Source organism: Ailuropoda melanoleuca, chromosome 5, assembly GCF_002007445.2.
Source record: "Ailuropoda melanoleuca isolate Jingjing chromosome 5, ASM200744v2, whole genome shotgun sequence".
Lineage (NCBI taxonomy): Eukaryota > Metazoa > Chordata > Mammalia > Carnivora > Ursidae > Ailuropoda > Ailuropoda melanoleuca.
In genome coordinates this window covers 31,027,191-31,046,840 of record NC_048222.1, presented here as the reverse complement: position 1 = coordinate 31,046,840, position 19,650 = coordinate 31,027,191, and the positions used below count along the sequence as shown (strand labels likewise).

The window sequence follows — 19,650 nt, the reverse complement described above, 5'->3', positions numbered from 1 at the left end:
TGGCTTGAAATAGGTGCTCAATTATTAATATTTGAGTAAGTGACCCACAGAAAGAGGGTGCAGCCCCAGTCTGCTCAGAAAATCATCGGGAAAGGTAAACCCTGGGATAGGTGGGCAGGGGGATAGAATTAGTGAACACAGGTTCTTTCAAGGTTCTTTCTAATTCTGGGATTATATGATTCCAGTATAAAGAGTAAGTAGGGGCGCCTGGGTGGCACAGCGGTTAAGCGTCTGCCTTCGGCTCAGGGCGTGATCCTGGCGTTCTGGGATCGAGCCCCACATCAGGCTCCTCCGCTATGAGCCTGCTTCTTCCTCTCCCACTCCCCCTGCTTGTGTTCCCTCTCTCGCTGGCTGTCTCTATCTCTGTCGAATAAATAAATAAAATCTTAAAAAAAAATAAAATAAAGAGTAAGTAAAGGGGCACCTGGGGGCTCAGTCGGTTGAGTGGCTGACTCTTGGTTTCTGCTCAGGTCATGATCTCAGGGTCCCGAGATCAAGTCCCACATCGGGCTCCAAGCTCAGCAGAGTCTGCTAAAGTTTCTCTCTCTCCCTCTGCCCCTCCCCACCCCCCATGCATGCACTCTCTCTCTCTCTCTCCAATAAATAAATCTTTAAAAATAATTAGTAAGTAAAATCTTCCTTTACGTACTTACCACCACAGTGTAGGGGGAGAAAAGGAAGGAAAGAAAAAGAAAAAAAAAAAATCCTGCAGCTGGAGTCCCAAACCTCCTGTTTTAAACCCTGAAATTCCATTGAGATCCACTGAGTTAAAGAGGAAATGCTTCCAAGGGCACTATTCCCACACTGAACAGGGCTCTAGAGAAATAGGTGGCATGGACTGGAGTTCTGCACAAAGGCAAACACATGGCCTAACCAGCAGGCTAACCAGAGGCTGGCCTGGCTTCCTTCCTGTGGTTCATGGCTGGGACAAGTGCCCTTCATGGAGTGAAGGGCCCAACACACCTTCTACCTTTAGTCAAGGGCTAGGAGGGGATAGTTTGATAATCCCACTCCTACCCCACCCCAATGAAATGGGTTTCCAAGCATTATTATCTTTGAAGGGAGTTAAGAATTCCAACCCAGGACCAGGGTGGAAGAATCTTGTAAGATTCTGAAAGCTCTGCTTCCTCTATGACTAGTAACTGTGGTTTTTTTCTCTCCACTGCCCTTGTATCTCTAGAGGCCACGGAGAAAGAAAGCTAGGGTGATTCTGAGGCTTGGTGGGGGAAAATCTCCAAGGGACCACATACCACAGCAGGGGTCCTCCCGTAGCCGCCCCCCTCCCCCAGGAGCCCAGTAGCCAGGAGAGAGTGAGTCCCTAACAAAACACACACTCAACCTGCCTTGAAAACGCAGAGTCTTTTGGTGCTGCCCTGGGACCTTTCCTCCCCTACTCTGAACCCAGGATCTGTTCAGGAGTCATGTTGGAGGACCCTGAGGCAGCTTTCAGGACAACTTGTTTCTCCTCTGTGGCACTGAGGGTCCCCCATTTCCGAGAATCCCACACTCTGTGGCGTCTTGCAGAGCACCCATAGCACAGAGCAGGGATTCAATAAACTCTTGGGACTTGGAAGAAACTTTAATGCTCTGGTCTCAGAAATCCTCCCTTCGGGTAAAAGAATGGAAAAAGAAACCCATCCTTTCCCCACTCAAGGACAGCAGAAGAGCTAGGGCCTTTGACTAAATAAATGGCTATTCCAAGCTTCCTATCTGCTCATTTCTTATTTGCACACCACACCTCTTAAAGACACCTTTGCTACGATGCCCCAAAAAGCAAAGGGCAAGACCATGTCTGTAAGTGGGTTATCAGAGTGGCCCAGCAGGGAAGGTGGGGGATGGCTCGAATGTTAACTTTGCTGGGCAATAGAGATTTGGCTGTCCCTGCCCTCTGGAGCCAAATTCAGCTCTACAAACCCTGTAAAGCATCAGCGCCACTCCTCCCCTTCCAGTCAGATCAGGCCTGAGAGGCAAGGGTCACCCTGTTTCCTAGGAGCTACCAGCATTACAGACCACAGGCCTCAGGAAACAGCAGGGGTGGGGGAAGAAAAACTTAACATAAGCAGGAGGAGGCTCTATCTGTAGCTGACCAGAGAATAAAGGGGGAGGTGGCAGAGCTGCCAACAAAGCTTTGGGAACGACGGTTCTTACCTGCAAGCTTCAAATGCCAGTCCACCACTGAGACCCAAACTACACTCGGAGTCAGACCCGCTTTCGGTGTGTTTCCCAAAGCCGTTGGTCACGCCTGCCAAGGACACACAGAGTAAGCCTCAGTGCAGAAACCCCCTTCCCCTGACACAAGCTGTCATGTGAGGCAGCCGCCTGGGGAGGGCTCAGTGAGGAGGAGTGGAAAGGGTGGCTGTTCCTTCCCCAATGGGTCTTGGGTGGCAGAAAGAACCTGGTGAAGACTTGGGGAAACGCTGACTAGGGCAATGAGCAGACACTGCATTTTCCTTCCCATCCCTCTGGTTTAACTTTAAGGAAAACACAGCACACAGCTCACAACAGTTATTGTCATTTGGCTACAAAAGGAAATACCAAGACTTCCCTCCTCCAGCTGGCTCCTAAGTCCCTGATCTGCTTCTAATTTCAAGCCTCAATTATCAGGGAGTCTCCTCTGCCTCTTGGGGAGCCCACCCGCCTTGCCTCTTCAGATAAACACTCACACACCCTATCCATCACACAGCTGGCAAAGCTAAGCTTCATTCTTTGGGGATGGTGTCAGGGGAGGTTGGGGCAGGGTAACGACTGTGTCAGTCCCACCCCAAGATATCTAGCACAGCTAGTCAGAGCTGAGGATGGGGGAATTCAGCAGATCTAAAGCAGACCTGACCTTGCTGGTATGGGGAGTCAGAATTCCCTGGGTTCTAGACTGGGCTCTGAAATACAGGTCCCTTTTCCTTTTTAACCTCTGCTTCTCCCTTTCCGAAGATAATACCTTCTTGCTTATTGAGGACACTATTAAGTATGAATGAGAGAAGGTCTGTTTACAGAAGGGGGCCCTTTGGAGGCAAGTGAAGGCTGTCTGGTCATCCCAGGGACATGGCGCTCATGAGCTGCAGAGGCTTCAACTCTCCTATTACCTGATTCCAAATCACAATCCAGAGTCCGACAACTCTGCTAGCTGAGCCAAGAGCTCAAGAGCTCTCAGTCACAGATACCTTGGCCAGAACACCTATAAGAGCAGGTGCCTGAGCCAAGAGATCTGGACTCTAACCTGGCTCTGCCTCTAACATTACGGTTTCTGTTTAAATCACGAAGCCAGCTGTGTCTCAGCTGCCTCGGCCACCAAAGATCAACACCTGTTTTTGTGAGACTCCACTAAGGTCATACAGAAATATTCCTGGGTGCCAGGCCTCTGGGATGGTGGGAGATGAACAGATTCTAGCAGGTTCCCCAAACAGTGGGCCCTCTCAGGTTGCATGAGCCTGACGTCCAGACCTATTTCCCAACAGCTGGATTTTTCATGTTTAGTGCACAGCCTTCTCAGTGCTGTCTGGCTGCTCCTCACAGAGCGGAGACGACAGCGGTAACTGCTACCACCGACTGCTGCATGCCAAGGACTTCATGCAGGCTATTTCCAATTCTTAGAGCCCCGGAAGGAACGTATCACCAGCTTCCTACTAGAAATAAGAAACAAGCTTGAAAGGTTAATTAATTTGCCCAATCCTGACCCACAGCTGGTCAGAGATGGGATGTGAACCCCAGTCTGCCTAACTCCAGGCTTCAGACTCTCGAGTCTATATATCAATCTACTGCCCTAATACAGGGAGGCTTGGGCCAGATGGGGAAGGGAAGGTATTGCTAGAAACCAAGTGTTAGGCGGGAAGACAAAAAGCATGTGCTGGCCACAAAGCCCAAAGCCACCACATAAAAGGACAAGGGAGCAATATGAAAAGCAAAAGCCAAGAGCAGGCCCCTCCCACCAAGCAAGCTGCCCTTCCCCAACCCACTGGGACTAAACGACACTGTCTGCACCTCCAGACCCACCTCACCCACTCAGCCTTGGCTCCTGATGCTCCAAGATGCCTCTCTCCAAACTGTCCCTCACAGCACTCTGTTCTTGTTTCCATACACATGGCCTGAGCCCTTGGCTCCATATGCTCCCTGCTATTCTGCCCTCTTCCCAAGACCAGCTCAGGCCCCACCTCCTCGTGGAGCCTCCCCAACTCTTCCAGCTCCCAGTCCCTGAACACCTCCAGCAGTGCTGTCAGCTAACACATCACCACAGCCGGTCTGGCACTCTAACATCTCTGTACCTCAGGACACCATCTGGTCTCCTCCTGGATTGTGGACCTTTCAGAACTGGCACTCAGTCTGACTTACTGTATGACCCCCGTGACCAGCTTGTGCTGGACGTGTAGTAAGGACTCTTTAGTGCTGAAACCCCCGTTACCTACCTCCGGAGCCTCGTCTCCACCCATACCCTGGCTAACTCTGCTGCAACCACACTGCTTTCCTCACTGTTTCCCAGGCATGCAGGAATTTCCACCTCCGGGGCCTGTGCACTTGTTGGCCCATCTTTCTGAAGTGTTCTTCCCCAGATACCCAAATAGCTCACACCTTCAACTCCTTCAGATCTTTACTCAAATGTCCCCCCCTTAAGCCTCCCCTGGCCACCCTAATACCATCCAGTACCCCCATTCCCCTTCCCTGCTAGATTTTTCCCCATAGATTCTAATACAAGATACAATCCACTGATTTACTTTTAGTCTTCTCCCCTACAAGGGGGATTTTTGTCTTTTGTTCATGGATTTTTTACCCCCCAGTGCCTACAATAATGCCTGATAAAATTATCTGATGAGTGAATGAACTAAAGAGAAGGTAGAAACCACTCTATGACATATAGCTTTGCAAACCCTTCAGGACCAAAGAGGGCCCCAGACACAATCTGGCTCTCTCGAATTACTTTCTCAAAGCCTTTTCCTCCAGGCCACTACTCATGTGCCCAACGGGTTAAGCTATGGAGCCCTCAATGCTTCTATTGGTGTCCACAGGGACCAATAGGGAGGCAGCCAACTAGGGTAGGTGCTGGCCGGCAAGGCAAAGCAGGAAAGCAGATGAGAAGTAGAGAAGTCACAGGTGTGGTCACCTGTCTCCTCCTCCTGTTGGGGGGACCTCTCCCCTTCGCTCTCACTACAGCTCCTGCTCCTTGGCCGTTTCCGGGAGTGCCGTTCATCCTCGATGCTCGCCGGAGAGGCAGGAGAGCCCACTGCACCGTGGTCCTCACCATTCTCCAGGGCCCTGTCTGGGCTCCTCTGTAGCTTAACCCCATTCTTGGCCTTCTTGAAGAGGACCGAGGTGCGGCGGCCCACACCACTGAGTGGGGCACCAGCAGGGGCATCAGGGGCCATGAGAGAGACTCTGTTGATGCCATTGTCACTAAGCAGGCGTTGCAAGGGCTCACTCCCAATCTGCAGAGGTGATTTTTCCAAGAGCTCATCTTCTTCCACCTTTCTGGGCTTTAGTAATCGGCTTGGAGGTTTGCTATCATTAATGGGTTTCAGAGTAGGGGGATCCGGAGGGGAGTCGTGCTCAGACAGGGAAGGTGCAGGCCCAGTGGGCTCCAGGGTTGGTGGGGGAGGCAGTTTGGAGTCATCTGTTAGAGAAAAAGAGAACCTAATTGAACATTTTAGAAAAAGTCTGCCCCTACAAGCCAAATACTGACACTGATAACCAAGAACCAAAGGCAGGGGCTATTAAAAATCCTGACACATATCCCAGGTCTCCTGTCTGAGGCAAAGAAAATGTAGGATTAAGTTTTATCTACATTTATCTAATACCATGTGTATTAGAATCACCTAGGAAGTTTCTTAAAAATTCCAGTGCCAATTGAAAGTAAATCTCTAATGATGGGGTATTTTTTTTATAAAGCTTTACCAGGTCTTTCTTCCTTTTCTATCCTCCCATTCCACAACCTAATCTGCTCCAAGGGCCTATCTACACGATGGTCTAAGGTGAGCTAATATTCAACTAGTATGTGCAATACAGCCATATCAGGTACAAAATACTATAATGCTTCTTTACTGTTAGTAAAGACCTGCTGGGCCCAGCCTCTTAAACTCCCCAAGTCTGATGAAATGAGTGTCACAAGCCATTACACCACACTTGAGAAAACTGAAAGCCACCTGGCTTCATTAATACTCAAGCAAGTTCAGCTTACAGATTAGAGGTGCACAATTCTCATTCGACTCAAGTGTTTTCCCTCTGTCAATGTATTTTGTCTCCTATCACCCAAGTGAAGCAAGCAGGACAAGCAGAGAGAGTAAGTTTACAAATGTGGAATGGGAGCAAGTAAGTTAAGTCAGTGGTCCCGAAACACGTCTGTTTGCTTGCCACCATGAAACTTTTAAAAATTAAAACTTCTAAGCCATAGCCCAGACTTCCTTCATCTGACTCTTTGGGAGGGAGGCCTGGGAATTTTGTTTTGAAACCCTCTGGGAGAAGCTGTTGCAGCCAGTCACTGGGCAGGACATTGCGCTGCCACAGCCCAGACGTGGAATATAAGTGGCATGCTGACTACCACATAGGGAGTCAGGAAGAGTGACTGCCAAATGGGACCTCCCAGCCATGTCCTTATTCTCAAGTCAACCTAAAATAAGATGGGCCATTCCTCGCAATGTGGCTCCTTACCCTCTGGTGATACCTCCAAACCCTTCTAGGCTGTGTGGATGACAGACCATCCCCAAGCTGTAGGCTCAGCTCCAAGAACCTGTATGAGGAATACAATTCTGTCCCCAATGAAGGGGAAGGATGCAAAGCAGCTCAGCTTTAAGGCTGGGTCTCTGAGAATCACCTCTGGATGTCTTTTTCAATTTGGCCCTTCTGCTTGGGATGGGCAAGTAGACTTGGCCAGCTGAGGTCAAAGCCACGAGGGAGCTCAAGAAGCCAGACCATCTTTAGGGTCTTTCTTCCTTTTCTATCCTTCCTTTCCACAACCTAATCTGCTCCAAGAGCCTATCTACACGATGGTCTAAGGTGAGCTAATATTTAACAAGCATGTGTAATACAGCCATATCAGGTACAAAATACTATAATGCTTCTTTACTGTTAGAAAGACCTGCTGGGCCCAGCCTCTTAAACTCCCCAAACCTGTCCACAACCTAGCAACTAAATATCCATGTCAGTGGTTCCCAGAAGCACACTCCAATACAAAAGCCAAAAAATAAAAATTCTGCTGAATTTTGGTCTCTAGTGATTATTAAATATCTTGGATATCATCCCTGGATATATGGAAGTGTGACCCTCTAAGGGTTTGTGCCTGCCCACGAGGGTCAGACCTAAACTCGGGGAAGGATGCTTCCACTATGGGATTTCAGCTTAACCCTTACTCCGTTACCTTGGTCTCCAACCCCCCGACTGCCCCTGTCTCTCACCTCTGTCCCCATCGTCTTCTGGCTCCTCCTGTGGGGCCTGCTCCAGCACAGCCGCATCCCCCTGGGGCCCTGCTGGCAGCTCCCCATTGGACACAGTCTTGTTCAGTGATGGTGGCTGTGGTGGTGGTGGTGGCTGCGCCAGCTTCTGCCGAAGGGCATTGATCTCCCTGCGCAGTAGGCGGACGCGGCGGGTCCGGGCCCCACTGGACCGCATGGCGCTCACCAGGTCCAATTTCTCCAGCAGCTCCTTCAGCTGCACCTCCGGGGACAAATGGGCCCGGTTCTCTGGGATGAGGATGTTGTCCACTGCCAGGGAGAACAGAAGGGGCTGAAGGACCTGCCCAGCCCAGGGCAAGGGGAAGGGACCGAATCCTTCGGATGCAAAATATTCTCCTGGAATGCCTGGGCCAGTGGCTTCCAGCAGCGTCACTGTGGGGCCTTGGCCCTGGTAACACCACTGCCCGAAGGGCAGCCACAGGGACAAGGTCAGAATCTGGGAAACATCTGCAGGAAGCAGTTCACAGTCATAATTACAGGCTCCGTGGAGCAGGCACGAGGCACTTGGCAATTACCCGGCCTGAGTGACTGGCTGCTGCCATCGAGAAGCAGAGAGCAGGGGCAGGCAGAGTGCGGGGCTCAGAGGCAAGTCCGTTTTCCTGCTCCTCTACCTGCACTCCTCTGAAAGAGCCAGACATACACCAGCATTGCACTCTCCCTGCCCCATGCTCCCATGCCACAGAGAGGGCATCCAGAAGAAGAAGACCCCTGGTAAGGATTTAGCTTTTCAAACAGACAGCTAGTACTTGATTCCTTTTCCTGCCACTCAAGAAATACTCAGTGAATTAGTTAAACTTTAACTCTTGGAACTATTGCAGCCACAAGCAGGTATATCCCAGCCTGTGCCTACCCTCAGCTCTCCTCCTTGTGTCTACCCTATATAGCTCCAAGGCCCACCCCGATTCCTGGCTCGCTGGGCTCCGTCCCTGTGCCTCCTCCTGATCCCTCTTCTCCCCACCCATCCAGGCTTCTCACCGTCTTCCCAGGAGAAGCGGTAAAAGTCCTCCAATTTGGGTGACTCAGGCAAGTGGGTGCCCCTCTCGGGGTCATAGCCGATGTTCTCTGCCTGCCGCCGGGCATGCCGCAGGATGGCCCCTCCCAGGTCCCGCAGGCGGACAGCTGCTCGGTGGAAAATTGTGTCTTTAGCATTATACTTCATGCAGTTGGTAACTATAAGGTTAAAGTCCTCCTCAAACTCCTCCAAGGTGCGGTATAGGTGAGACTCCAGCTTCCGCCTCATAGTAGAAAAATCCATTGGCTTGGATATGAATTCCAGGTAATCTGGAACCTAAACATATAAAACCTGTACAATTACAACAACCATTTACTAGCCAAACAGGTGCACCCTTCACCGGCACTCTTGCCTCCCCGTTTTCTGGTTTGGCAGGCTGGCTCAGGCAGAGCCCCAGGGCCCTGGCCCTCGCTGGCCTGCTGACCTCCCACCATGAGCAAGTCTACTAGCTTTGCCAGAAACCCCCAAGTTTTGTCCACCCTGCGCCCCAACCCCTTCCTGGCCTACTCAGACCGTTTCCAGTCCAGGAGGGGCTCGCTGTTTGGGAAGTGGTGAGGGAACTTGCCTCACTCAGGTTGACAGGTTCGGCAAAGATGTGTGCCGGATCCTTCTCTTGCAGCAAGTCCAGTGTGGTCCTCAGCAGAACGTTGAATGGCATCAGCTCCAGCTCCATGGCAGCCTGCTGGACCTTGACCTGTGGAGAAGGTGCAAAGATATCAGGACACCCCCTGCAAAGAGGCACCCAACTTCTTGATAACTTGACTTTCACCAATCATGTACCACAAATTTTCACAGGGTATTAAGCTGACCAGTATGTGGGGAGCAATCACCAGCCCTCAGCCTAGAAATAATGACCAACAGCTACCATTTTGTGACTGTTTCCAATGTATCAAGCACCATACCAAAAACTTACAACACTAAGTTAATGCTTTCATAGTCCTTCCTAAATGTCAAATAACATTCTAAGCATTTTATGTAATATAACAAGCATATAGGGTAGCTACAGATGAGGTATTTTACAAAGAGGCAACTGACGCACAGCAGGACTAAGTAAATGGCCTGAGGCTACACAGCCAACAATGGGCAGATTAGGAATTCCGTCCTAGACAGTCTGATTCCACAGTGTGTGCTCTTGACTACTATGCCACATTGCCTCTCTACTTAGATTACCTCAGTTAATCATCATAATAACCCTGAAGGAGAAGTGGCTATTATCCCCATTTTACAAATATGGAATCTGAGGTTTGAAAAGAGCATGAGGAGTCACTAACCCGACAAGACAGGATTTGAACCCAGGTCTGACTTTGTTCAAAGACCACCCTGATGATTTAAAATGTGACTCAGGCCAGAATTCTCACTTAGTATGCTGAAATATTGATCCCATTGGCCCTTGGGGCATCTGGACTGGCCCAGGATAACGGGGGCCTGGAGACTCACCTCCTCAGGCAGCAGCAGCCTTGTGCATTTCTAGTGGTATGTTGCACAAATGTGATTTTCTATGTGTGTCCTAATGTTACAAGGTTGGGAAGCCATGGATTAGGCTATGAAACGTTCCTTCCTCCTGGTGACATCAAAACAGGTCTGCCAGCTTCCTTTTCCCTTTTATTTCTCTGAACCACAGGCAAGAAGCAAAGCTCAGCTGTGGGACCAGGCCTGGGATGGCACAGGCAGTTTGAATCCATGGAGAAGGTCCTGAGATGCCCTCCATGCCACCCACTCATGCTAGGTATGGCAAGAGCTGCCCAGTCTCAGAGGTGGAAATGGAGGCTACAGGACTCTGAGAGAAGGGCTCGTGCTGGGGCTGAACAGTGAAGGAGGGTTTGGAGAAGAGAGAAAGGAACATCTTTAACCCAGGCCTCTGAACCATACAAGTAACAGCTGCTATTCCTAGACTGGAGGGAACAGCTTTGGCTCATCGTTCATTCAATTAATAGCATTTACTCTCTGCCATGTGCAGAGTGTGCCAGTGGACACTTCAGGGAGGCAAAGACTATCAATAATGATGATGATGACAGCAGCTGACACTTCTATAGCCCCCGCTACATGCCAGGCACTGTTCTAAGATCTCTATATATACACTACATCATCTCCTCTTCATAACCTTATACGTGGGTTCTATTTTTACCCCCATTTTGCAGTCGAGGAAACTGAGGTATAAGATTAAGCAACTTACCCAATGTCACACGACCACTAAATGGCAGAACCAGGACTTAAACCCAGGTAGTCTGGTGCCACAGCTCATATTCCCAACCCCTGCATGACACTATCTCCCTCAACATTCCCCATACTTAGAGGCTGAGACCCTACTTGGCTAGAGGTCAGAAATTTGAATGAGTCAAGACCGTAAGTGTTTTAAGGGCCAAGTGAAAACCCTCAGAAGCTCCCAGGCCAGCAGTGATGCCCATCAGAATGGCCTGAGAAGCTTTTCAAAATACTCAAGACCAGACTCCGTCTGAGATTTTGAGTCAAAAACTCAAGGGATGGGCCCAGGCATATGATAATAAGCCTCAGCATGAGGCCACCAGATGCTGAATCCCCAGGTTAGAAGCCATGTGCAGCATCATACCCAATACAGACCAGCAGGCCTTGGAGCCCCCAGTGCTGGGCAGGAATGGGAGGAAGCGGACACCAGGCAGAGGCTCCTGGCTCTCCTGATGCCACACCGACAGTGGGAGAAAAAGATCTTGAACAAGAGCTTGGGGCTGAGGGCTCTTCCCCACCTGTTCCCGCTTGAGCTTCTCCCTTTTCCGAATCAGCTCAATCAGCAGTCGCGCCCGCTCCAAGTCGTGCCGGAGCTTCTGCCAGTATTTTAGCTCTTCCTTCACTGCACTTGTCTTCTCGTCCTGCTCTCGCTGCAGGAAGGAAGGGAAAGGGGAGAGGAGATGGAGGCCTGCTTCCTGCCCAGAGTCCTCTCCCTGTTCCAGCCTCTCAGGGTCTCGATAGGTAAGGGCCCTGCACCCTGGCTGATCCACGCTCCTGAGAGCCCTTTCGCCTCCTCTCTGCCCCATGACTTCCTCCTGCGCTCCCCCAGCCTTGCAGCCATGTTTCTTAACTGCCCCGAGATAACCACTGCTGGAATGAGAGCTGGGACTGCTTCCCCACCCACTGAGGATGACAGGGGGCAGCTATGCCCCTCGGGGCTGGAAAGAATTTCAGAAGGAAACTAACAGACACCTTGGGGTGGAAAGAATTTCACCCGAGAGCTGCCACTTGGCTAGAAAACAACGTGAAGTTCTTACTACAAGCTTGTACTAACTGACTTGAACATACTTTAAAATACCACCAGCACCACAAAACATGATTCCTGCTCTAGAAGAGGTTATAGTAGAGTTGAGGGAAGAAGAGGCCCAGGGGTTGAAACGCAAGGGCATAGCAGCACAAACATATAAAAACTCAACAGATAAACTGAATATAAAATGCTGAGAGGATATAAAATAGAGAGGATCTGAGCAGGCTGGGGTTGGGTCAGGGAAGGCTTCCCAAGGAAGCAATCTTACTAGGGTTTCACATGCTGATGGATATAGGTGAACAAAGCAGTAAGGAAGGTCTCTGCTGGAACAAAAGAGACCCCAGGGAAGAAGCGTGAAGGCAGAATTAATGATTCTTTGCTTGGTGCAGAAAATGGCCTGGCCAGAGCAGACAAGCTGGAGAACCACAAAAGACAAGGAATATCCAGGATTCAGCTGATAAGAAGCCTCAACTCCAGGCAAAGGAACCTGGATGTGGCCTGTCTGGAGAGGGGGAATATGTTCTATAAAAGGAATATATTCTGGAAAATAGTGTGTAAGACAGTATCAGTTGCACAGTGAAGAAAGAATCAGAGGTGGAGGACTACCTAGAAAGCTATTGCTGAAATGGGGGGTGGGGATGGGTGAGCAGGGGAGCTGTAGAATGGAGACAAAGGACCATACACTGATAAACTCCCCCCAAAACAGCATAAGGGATGACTGACTGTGGCTTGTCATGGAGGGAAGAATCAAAAATAACTCCAAGATGGGGAATGTCTGAGGTCAGGAGGGAGAAGGTTCCATGTCAGTAATGGGGAGGGGGTGCCTGGGTGGCTCAGTCGGCCAAGTGTCCAGAGCTTGATTTCGGCTCAGGTCATGGTCTCGTGGGATCAAGCCCCATGTCAGGCTCCGAGGTCAGTGGGGAGTCTGCTTGAGGATTCTTGTCCTCTGCCCTTCCCCTTGCTCTCTCTCTCTCAATTAAATAAATAAATCTTTAAAAAAAAAAAGGGAAAATATGTTTACCGAGAGGAAGGAATTGAATTCAGTTTCCAATATCTGAATTCTAGGAAACAACAAGAACATGGACATCTGTGGTTTCCCCACCCCAGAGGGACTAAGGGCAGAAAAAAGGGAGGAGGACAAAACAAGAAACGTGGAGCTATTGCCACACTTATTTACAACTATGAGAGTGCACAAGCTCTCCCAGCAAATGGGCAGGCAGCAGAACCCCTGGGAATGTTACTACTGAGGAGTAAAAAGTCGGGTCAGCAGGAGGTGCAGTCAGCCGGATGGAGGAGGAAGGAAATGGGGTCATAGAGAAGCTCTAAGACAAGGTGATCCATGGTGTCAAATGCAGCCCAATGGCCAATACAGTGAGAATGTGAGGTAAAGCTCGCTGGGCTGGGAGGAGGTGGCTGATGTTCTAGGGAAGCCTACAGGGGAGCAGGCAGACCACTTCAAGGAAGGACCAGATGCACACTTGCACTTCAAGACTTTAGTTACAAAAGGCAAAGTGAAATCAGATAGAACTCAGAGGGCGTCAGAGTCGCGTAAAAGATTGCTTCATCTCTGGGGTGGCAGTGTGGAAATATTACAAGGCAGAAGTAATGGAGCAAGTGAGGAGGGAAAAAGAACTAAAAATGGTAAAAAAAAAAAAAAAAAGAAAAAATTCAGGAGGCCTCCAACCAACTCAGAAAATACTATAAACACGCAACAGCTCCGTGACTAAAAGGCCACCATGACCGGCCAGGCTCTGTGCTACAACTTAGATGGCACATCTGTGTGTTTTCTATGAAACATTTTTTGGCAGATGTCAGTATAGTGTCTTAAGGAAAGTGCTCCTTGTCCTAATTCATGCAATGCGGCTGCCTGGCCCTCACTCAACCCACTTCTTCCTTTCTGCCATGTCTATGAGGTTTTCCCCACATATATGGAAAGCTGGGCTTGCTCTCCACTCTCCCCTAGAATTTGCTTCAAAGTCAAGCCTCTCCCATCCAGAAGGAGCTGCTATCTGGGCCCAAGAGCTCTACGTGCTGGAGGTCGTTCCTGGGAGATGCCACCTGGAGGGGTGACCACTTAGGCAAAGGCTCTGCAGAGGGCTCAGGAGGGGTGCCCCAACCATCCCTCTTTCTCCTTCACACTCCACCTCTTCCACCACCTTCCATCACTTCACCTACCTGCTCGGCGTTTCTTTGAGACTGCAGGTGGGAGTGCAGGCGCCGGATGAGGGGGACGCCATTCCGTGCCTGCCTCTTCAATAGCCAGTAGTTGTGAAGCCTCTGTATGAACTGGTTTTTCCTCTGAAAGGAGAGACCACTACAGATCTTGTTCAACCTTGAGTAGAGGCACAGGGAAGTAAAAGACAAGGTAAGTGGGCAGCCCTGATTACAGCCTCCTTTTCAGACCCTGGTTCATTTCCAAAACTTATATATATATAAGAAGACTAAATAAAGTGGCCAAATGCCTCACCTCAGAGAAGGGCTTAAAAAAGGACAGCAGAGTTAAGCAGCTCAGATTCAGCATGAGATAGAAATATCACTTGATTTTCCACCTCCTACCTTGTAGTCCTGATTCTCCAAAAGAACCCTCTCCCAGGAACTCTGTTTCCTGCAGTCCTGGACTCCTGAGAAACAGGCCTGTGCCCTGAACTCTTGATAAAGGCAGCAAAAAAAGAGCAGGAACTTGAGTAAACCGTGGGCAATGTGGTCACTACTTCCTCTGCCCTGTGGCTGAGGGTCTTCCCAGACCAGGGAATAGTCCACAGGGAAGCTGGAAGGGAAACTACGTAGAAGTACACCAGGCTACTGCTTTCTGAGCTCAGATGCAACACCTTGGAGCTGTCTGACCTCTGGTTTTTCATTAAAGATCTCAGCAGCCTAAAAACGTCTAATTTTGAACGAAATGGAAAAAAAAAAAACTGGGAAAGAGGATGGAGCATCTGAAAACTTAGCTGGCTAAACTAACCCAACAGAGAAGTCTTAAGGTCAGGATTTAAGCCAATAATACATGGGGGGGAGGGGTGTGAGAGGGTGGGAGTGAAAAAGGTAGGAATTAATGAGAGCCCATAATCTTTATCCTAATAGCCCTGTTGCAAGGTTGGTAACATTAGTCTCATGGTAACAAAAGATGGAAAGGCAGCTTCGAAATAGACGCTGGATAACTGTCGAAGTCACTAATGCAGCTAAAAGATGGTGGAGCTGCACAGGTTGTGAATCAATGATCTCTCTGCTACACCATCCTATGTCCCAAAGTTGGTTCTCCAGAGTAAGCAAGGCCTCCGTACCCCTGTTGTGTTTCCTCCACTTTTTCTCTTCATCTCACTCCACTGAAAGGAAGAGAAGTGTGGCTAAACAAGAAAGTAGAAGCTAAGAATGGCCATGGTGGGCTGGACGTTGCTCACCCAGGCAGTGCACCTTTCCACAGTCAGACGTTCCTGCCCCAAAGCCAAGCTTACCAAATCAAGGCCTAGGCCTTTCCCCGAAGAACAGATCCCCCACCAATGCCCATGCCAAGCACACCTGCCCAGATGCAGGCAGCCCCCTCCCACTACAACCTCTTGGCCATGGAGGGTTCCCACAGCATCTGTGCAGGTAGGGAAAAGAATAAAAAACAGCAGCAGCAGCAATAGCCACCGTTTATTGAGCGCTTACTATTTACCAGGCACTGTGCTAAGTGCTTTACTTATATCATCTCATTTACTTCCCACAACAACCCTGTGAGGCTCATTTACAAAGAAATAAGGCTTAAAGAAGTAACCTGCCAAAGGTCACACAGGTAGTGACAGGAGCAGGAGTCGAAAGCAGGTCCGTCTGGTTTTTTTCTTAGCCAGCATGCTATGCTGGCCCCTGCAAGACACATCAGAGCAGACGTGACAACCAAAAAGTCTAGTCCAAGGGCACAGCGACCCTACAGATGTTACTAAGCATGGACCAACTCAACAACAGGGAAGAGGGTAGCCTACAACAGCTCTGTGACTAGAAGACACTTCCAGTTGACTGAATTCTAACTCTAGCCTCAAGAGCCTCTCCCTTCCGCTCTTCTCCACTCTTGTGTCTCCTTTCCAGACTGAGAAGTCTGGCTGCCTGTTCCCCTTACAACAACTTATTCCCTACTACCCTCCAGCACTCGTTTCTGCCTAGTCTTTTCAACAAGAGAAACAGACAACAGGAACAGAGCCTGGAGGCATGATGAGCCCCAGCTTGTCGTTAGGTTCTGTGCTTCCCATCTGGTTCCAGCCCTTTGAACAGGACTTGGCATATAGTAAGTGCTCAATAAACACCTCATTGAATGAACAAAGGAGCGAACAACTTTACCTCCTGTGGCTGCAGTTTCTTCATCTGGGGGTATGGGAGAAGGTGCAAGGACTACATTAGATCAACAATCTCCAAGATTCCTTCCTGCTCTAACACTGTTTACTTTCTAAAAAATATCACCCTTGAGATGAGCTTCCACTGGAAAATCTTTCTGGTCTTTTGCTTTTCTGCCCTCTAACAGCTACTTCTCTGATGGTTCAAAAGAGGTACAATGGTCCCTCTACAGACTCAGTAGGGACAAAGGTGGCTTAACTATACAGCTGAACCGAGTGAGCCTCTTTCCCCTAAATCTAAAAGCTTCTCAAGAGAAACAGCATGTTTCTCACACCACCAGCCCCTCACACAAAGCCCCCACCATTCCCAGAACAGAGCTTTCTGGACAGCGGACACCCATACTGACCTCCTGAAACAGAGGTTCTCTCAGTTCTATCCCCACGGGGGTTTTTGGTAACATATGTGGGGAGTGTCTGAGTTTGTTACAAAGACCACGCAATGAGGGAAGGGATGCAAATGATGCTTACAGACAAAGATCAGGGATGCTAAACACTGAGAAATATATGGGACAGTCCTAATAATGAAGAAGTATCCTGTCCCAAATGCCACTTGTGCACCTGTTGAAAAATATTGCCTTAGACACCCTTCACCTGGGTTTCTAAGCAACTTAACTGTCTGTCTCACCTTGAAGCAAAGGAAACACATTGCTCTCAGGGCACAACCAAAACCACAAACCAGACCAGGGTCCAAAGGAGAAGTCTAAATTTGAGGGCACAGAAGAGAACAAACGTTCACCAACCATGCTTGGGGAAGGGGGTCCTGGCTCAGGGCCAACACCAGGCCAAGAAGAAGTCATCGGTCCACAGGGAGCCCTCCTGGGCAGACTTACCTATAAGAGGGTATCTGTGGGACAGCGACCATGGGGACAGTGGAGGCCGTATCTCGGCCCACTTCCTCTGGCTCCTTCTTGATCTTCTGCTTCAAAGTCATCTTGTTCTTCTTGGGCACCCCTTTGAGGGGGCCACCTACCCCACCCTGGCCTTCATCTTCCTCCTCCTCTTCCATCTCTTCCTTCTCTTCTTCCTCTCCACAGCCTTCCTTCAGCCCTTCCTCATCCCCAGCCTCACTGAGGCTCCCAGGGGAGTCACCCTTCCTCCTAGCAGTGGCAGCACCTGGCGGCGAGTGGGCCTCACAGTAGGCGGTCTTGCGTACTGTGAAGATGGTGCCGTTGAGGCTGGTCTCACGCATGGGCTCAATCTTCATGAAGAGCCCAGCCCGCTGTGCACATGTCACATGAAAGGCTGTGTAGCAGTTTACCTTATGGCACTGGATGGCTGCCCCCAGCCCCTTCTGCTTGCAGATATAGCAGGTTAGTTTCCAGCGGGCAGGTGGGATGTTGTCAATGCCCTCAATGGGCTCCAGGAACACGGTGTTAGCGAAGCAGACTTCAGGGATCCAGATGGCACACACCACGTGCGCCCAGTGCCCATCACTGGTCTGTTTGAAGGCGCCGCCCTTATTGGGGCAGAGGACGCAATCCACAGGCCGGGAGGGAGACTGTAGGCAGCAGCGGCATAGCCATTGGCCCTCGGGGATGTAGGGGACACCGTAGCACTCCTGGTGTACAGCCAGGTTGCAGATGTCACAGAAGAGAATGACGTTGCTGTTGTGGCATTCGTCGTCCAGGCACACACAGCAAAAGGCGTCTTCGTCAATAAGTGACTGCTGGGCTCCACTGCTGCGACTCTCCAAGTATGACTCCTTCTCAAGCCGGTCTACCAGTAGCTCAAAGGTGTCTGCTGACACCAAACTGTGCCCATCTACACGCCGCTTCTCATTCACCATGTCCAGCCAGGCAAGGTCTTCCTCATCCATGTCATACTCCACCTCTGCATCCAGGTCTTCAGGCGGCTTCTCAATGTAGCGGTAGTAGGCAGCAGGCAGCGGGGGCGCTTCTGGCTGGCTGCCGGAGTCCACCATGCGAAAGCTGGGTTGCGGCAGGTGGAAGGAAGTGCCGGACGCATGCTTGGAACAGGACTCCTTCTTCTTGCCCTTGGAGGAGGGTTTTTTGGACTTGCCAGGGAACTGAGGCTGCTCACTGTTTTCCTTGTTGCTATTGCATTCGGTGATATCCTGGGCGGTCAGCTCATCCTCTGTGATGATCTTGAGTGGGTCATAGATGCTGATTCGATGCAGGCGTCCATCAATGTCCACCTCGACGATCCGCTGGGCCTGGGCATATGTCAAGGTCTCCCGAGTAGGTGAGCACTTCAGACTGTAGGGGGATGGGGAGCGCCGGCCCTCGGCGTTCTGCCGCGACTTCCGGCGAGGCTTCCTCATGGCACCTGGGAACCAAGGGGACAGGCCTAAGGAGAAACCAGGAGACTGAGCTGAAGGTTCAGGCCTACACTCACTCACCCTTCCATCCGGTTCGAGTGGCCACCAAGACGACTGTCTCTCCCCTCTGTCTGAACATCCTGCCCTTCAGACATCCACACAGCTTGCTCCTTCAAGTGTTTTCACAAACACTCCTTCTCAGTGAGATCCTATCTGAGCACTCTTATCTAAAACTGCAAAGCTCTTCCCCCCCATCTTTCATTCTGCTTTATTTTTCACTGTAACGCTCCCCATTTTTTATTATGCTATGTAATTTGCCTATTTATCATAAACATTTGCTTCCTTACACTAAAATATAAGCTCCATGAGGGGAAATATTTTTGACTATCTTGTTCACCACTGTATCCCCATCACCTGGAATGGTGCCTGGCTCCTATGTAAGCATGCACTCAATAAGTACTAGTTGCATGAAAGGAGAAATCCAGCATGCATGATCCCTGCCCTCCAGGTGCTCCATCTAACTGAAGGGACAGAAAAGTAAACAGATCATCACAATACAACAAGGAGAGACATTTATGTACATAAGGCTGTGGGGTAGCTAAATATGGAAAAGGAGGGGGAGGTCCAGGGTTCAGAAAAAAAGAAAACAAGAATAGCATCCACTTTCAAGCTCTGTACATGACCAGTGGCCCCATCACAGGATCAAAAGCTCACAGGTCTAGAGCCTTCTCCCAACCCATCTTACAGTGATCAGAAACTCTATCCCCTGACCACGCCCAGGGCAGAAGAGGTCAAGGCACCTGAAATGTCTGCTATGTGAAGTCTAGACTTCAAACTACAGTATACAGGGTCTTCTCTGGAAAAGGCAGCATTCAGGATGCACTGGCTAGTACATCTCTAAGCAGAAACACTGGAAGCTCTGGGAATGGCCCCAAGTGGCACTGAAGTTTTAAGTGGCCTATGTGGGACCCTCATTGCACCTACTGCCAAGGTGACTGGGACAATATCTGAGGTAAACTCTCAGTGCAGTCACTTCAAAAGTTCCTCTCTTCCCAAATACTTACATCTAGTCTACCCTTGTGGAGCAAGGAGAAAGCCCTAAAGTTTCCCACATCATTCTCTGAGGAAAGGGAACTATGACAAGCTCGTAAAGAGCTGTGGTAGCAGTTACTGAGGCCATCACTACCAGGAAGGACATTAGGAGATATGGTGCCCCGAGGTGTGGGCAGAGACCTGGAAAGGTACAGTGAGAGGATTTCAAAGAGAAAAAGCGTTTGTCACCTTGGCTGCAGGATCTACCACCTTTATCTATAAAGCAGAGATGATGATGATAATTT

The 19,650-nt window shown here is 49.9% G+C and overlaps 1 protein-coding gene across 3 annotated transcripts in view; it reads right to left on the bottom strand.

Moving 5' to 3' along the window:
- Positions 1–19,382, bottom strand: part of BRPF3 (bromodomain and PHD finger containing 3) — a 32,318-nt gene extending 12,936 nt beyond the window's left edge. Inside the window, exons 1-8 of one of the 3 annotated variants that reach the window (XR_004625459.1) lie at positions 16,866–19,381; positions 13,847–14,003; positions 11,163–11,294; positions 9,008–9,136; positions 8,406–8,718; positions 7,374–7,679; positions 5,090–5,596; positions 2,149–2,242 (exon numbers count right to left, since the gene is read on the bottom strand). Coding sequence is in view for 2 of the 3 variants with exons in the window: in XM_011218517.3 (XP_011216819.2) it covers positions 2,149–2,242; positions 5,090–5,596; positions 7,374–7,679; positions 8,406–8,718; positions 9,008–9,136; positions 11,163–11,294; positions 13,847–14,003; positions 16,866–18,316 (3,089 nt within the window). In the remaining variant the exon portion in view is untranslated. Of the gene's footprint in view, positions 1–2,148; positions 2,243–5,089; positions 5,597–7,373; positions 7,680–8,405; positions 8,719–9,007; positions 9,137–11,162; positions 11,295–13,846; positions 14,004–16,865 lie in introns of all 3 variants that reach the window. The other 2 variants (XM_011218517.3, XM_002914293.4) reach the window with 2 other exon arrangements.
- Between the last annotated feature and the right edge of the window lie 268 nt (positions 19,383–19,650).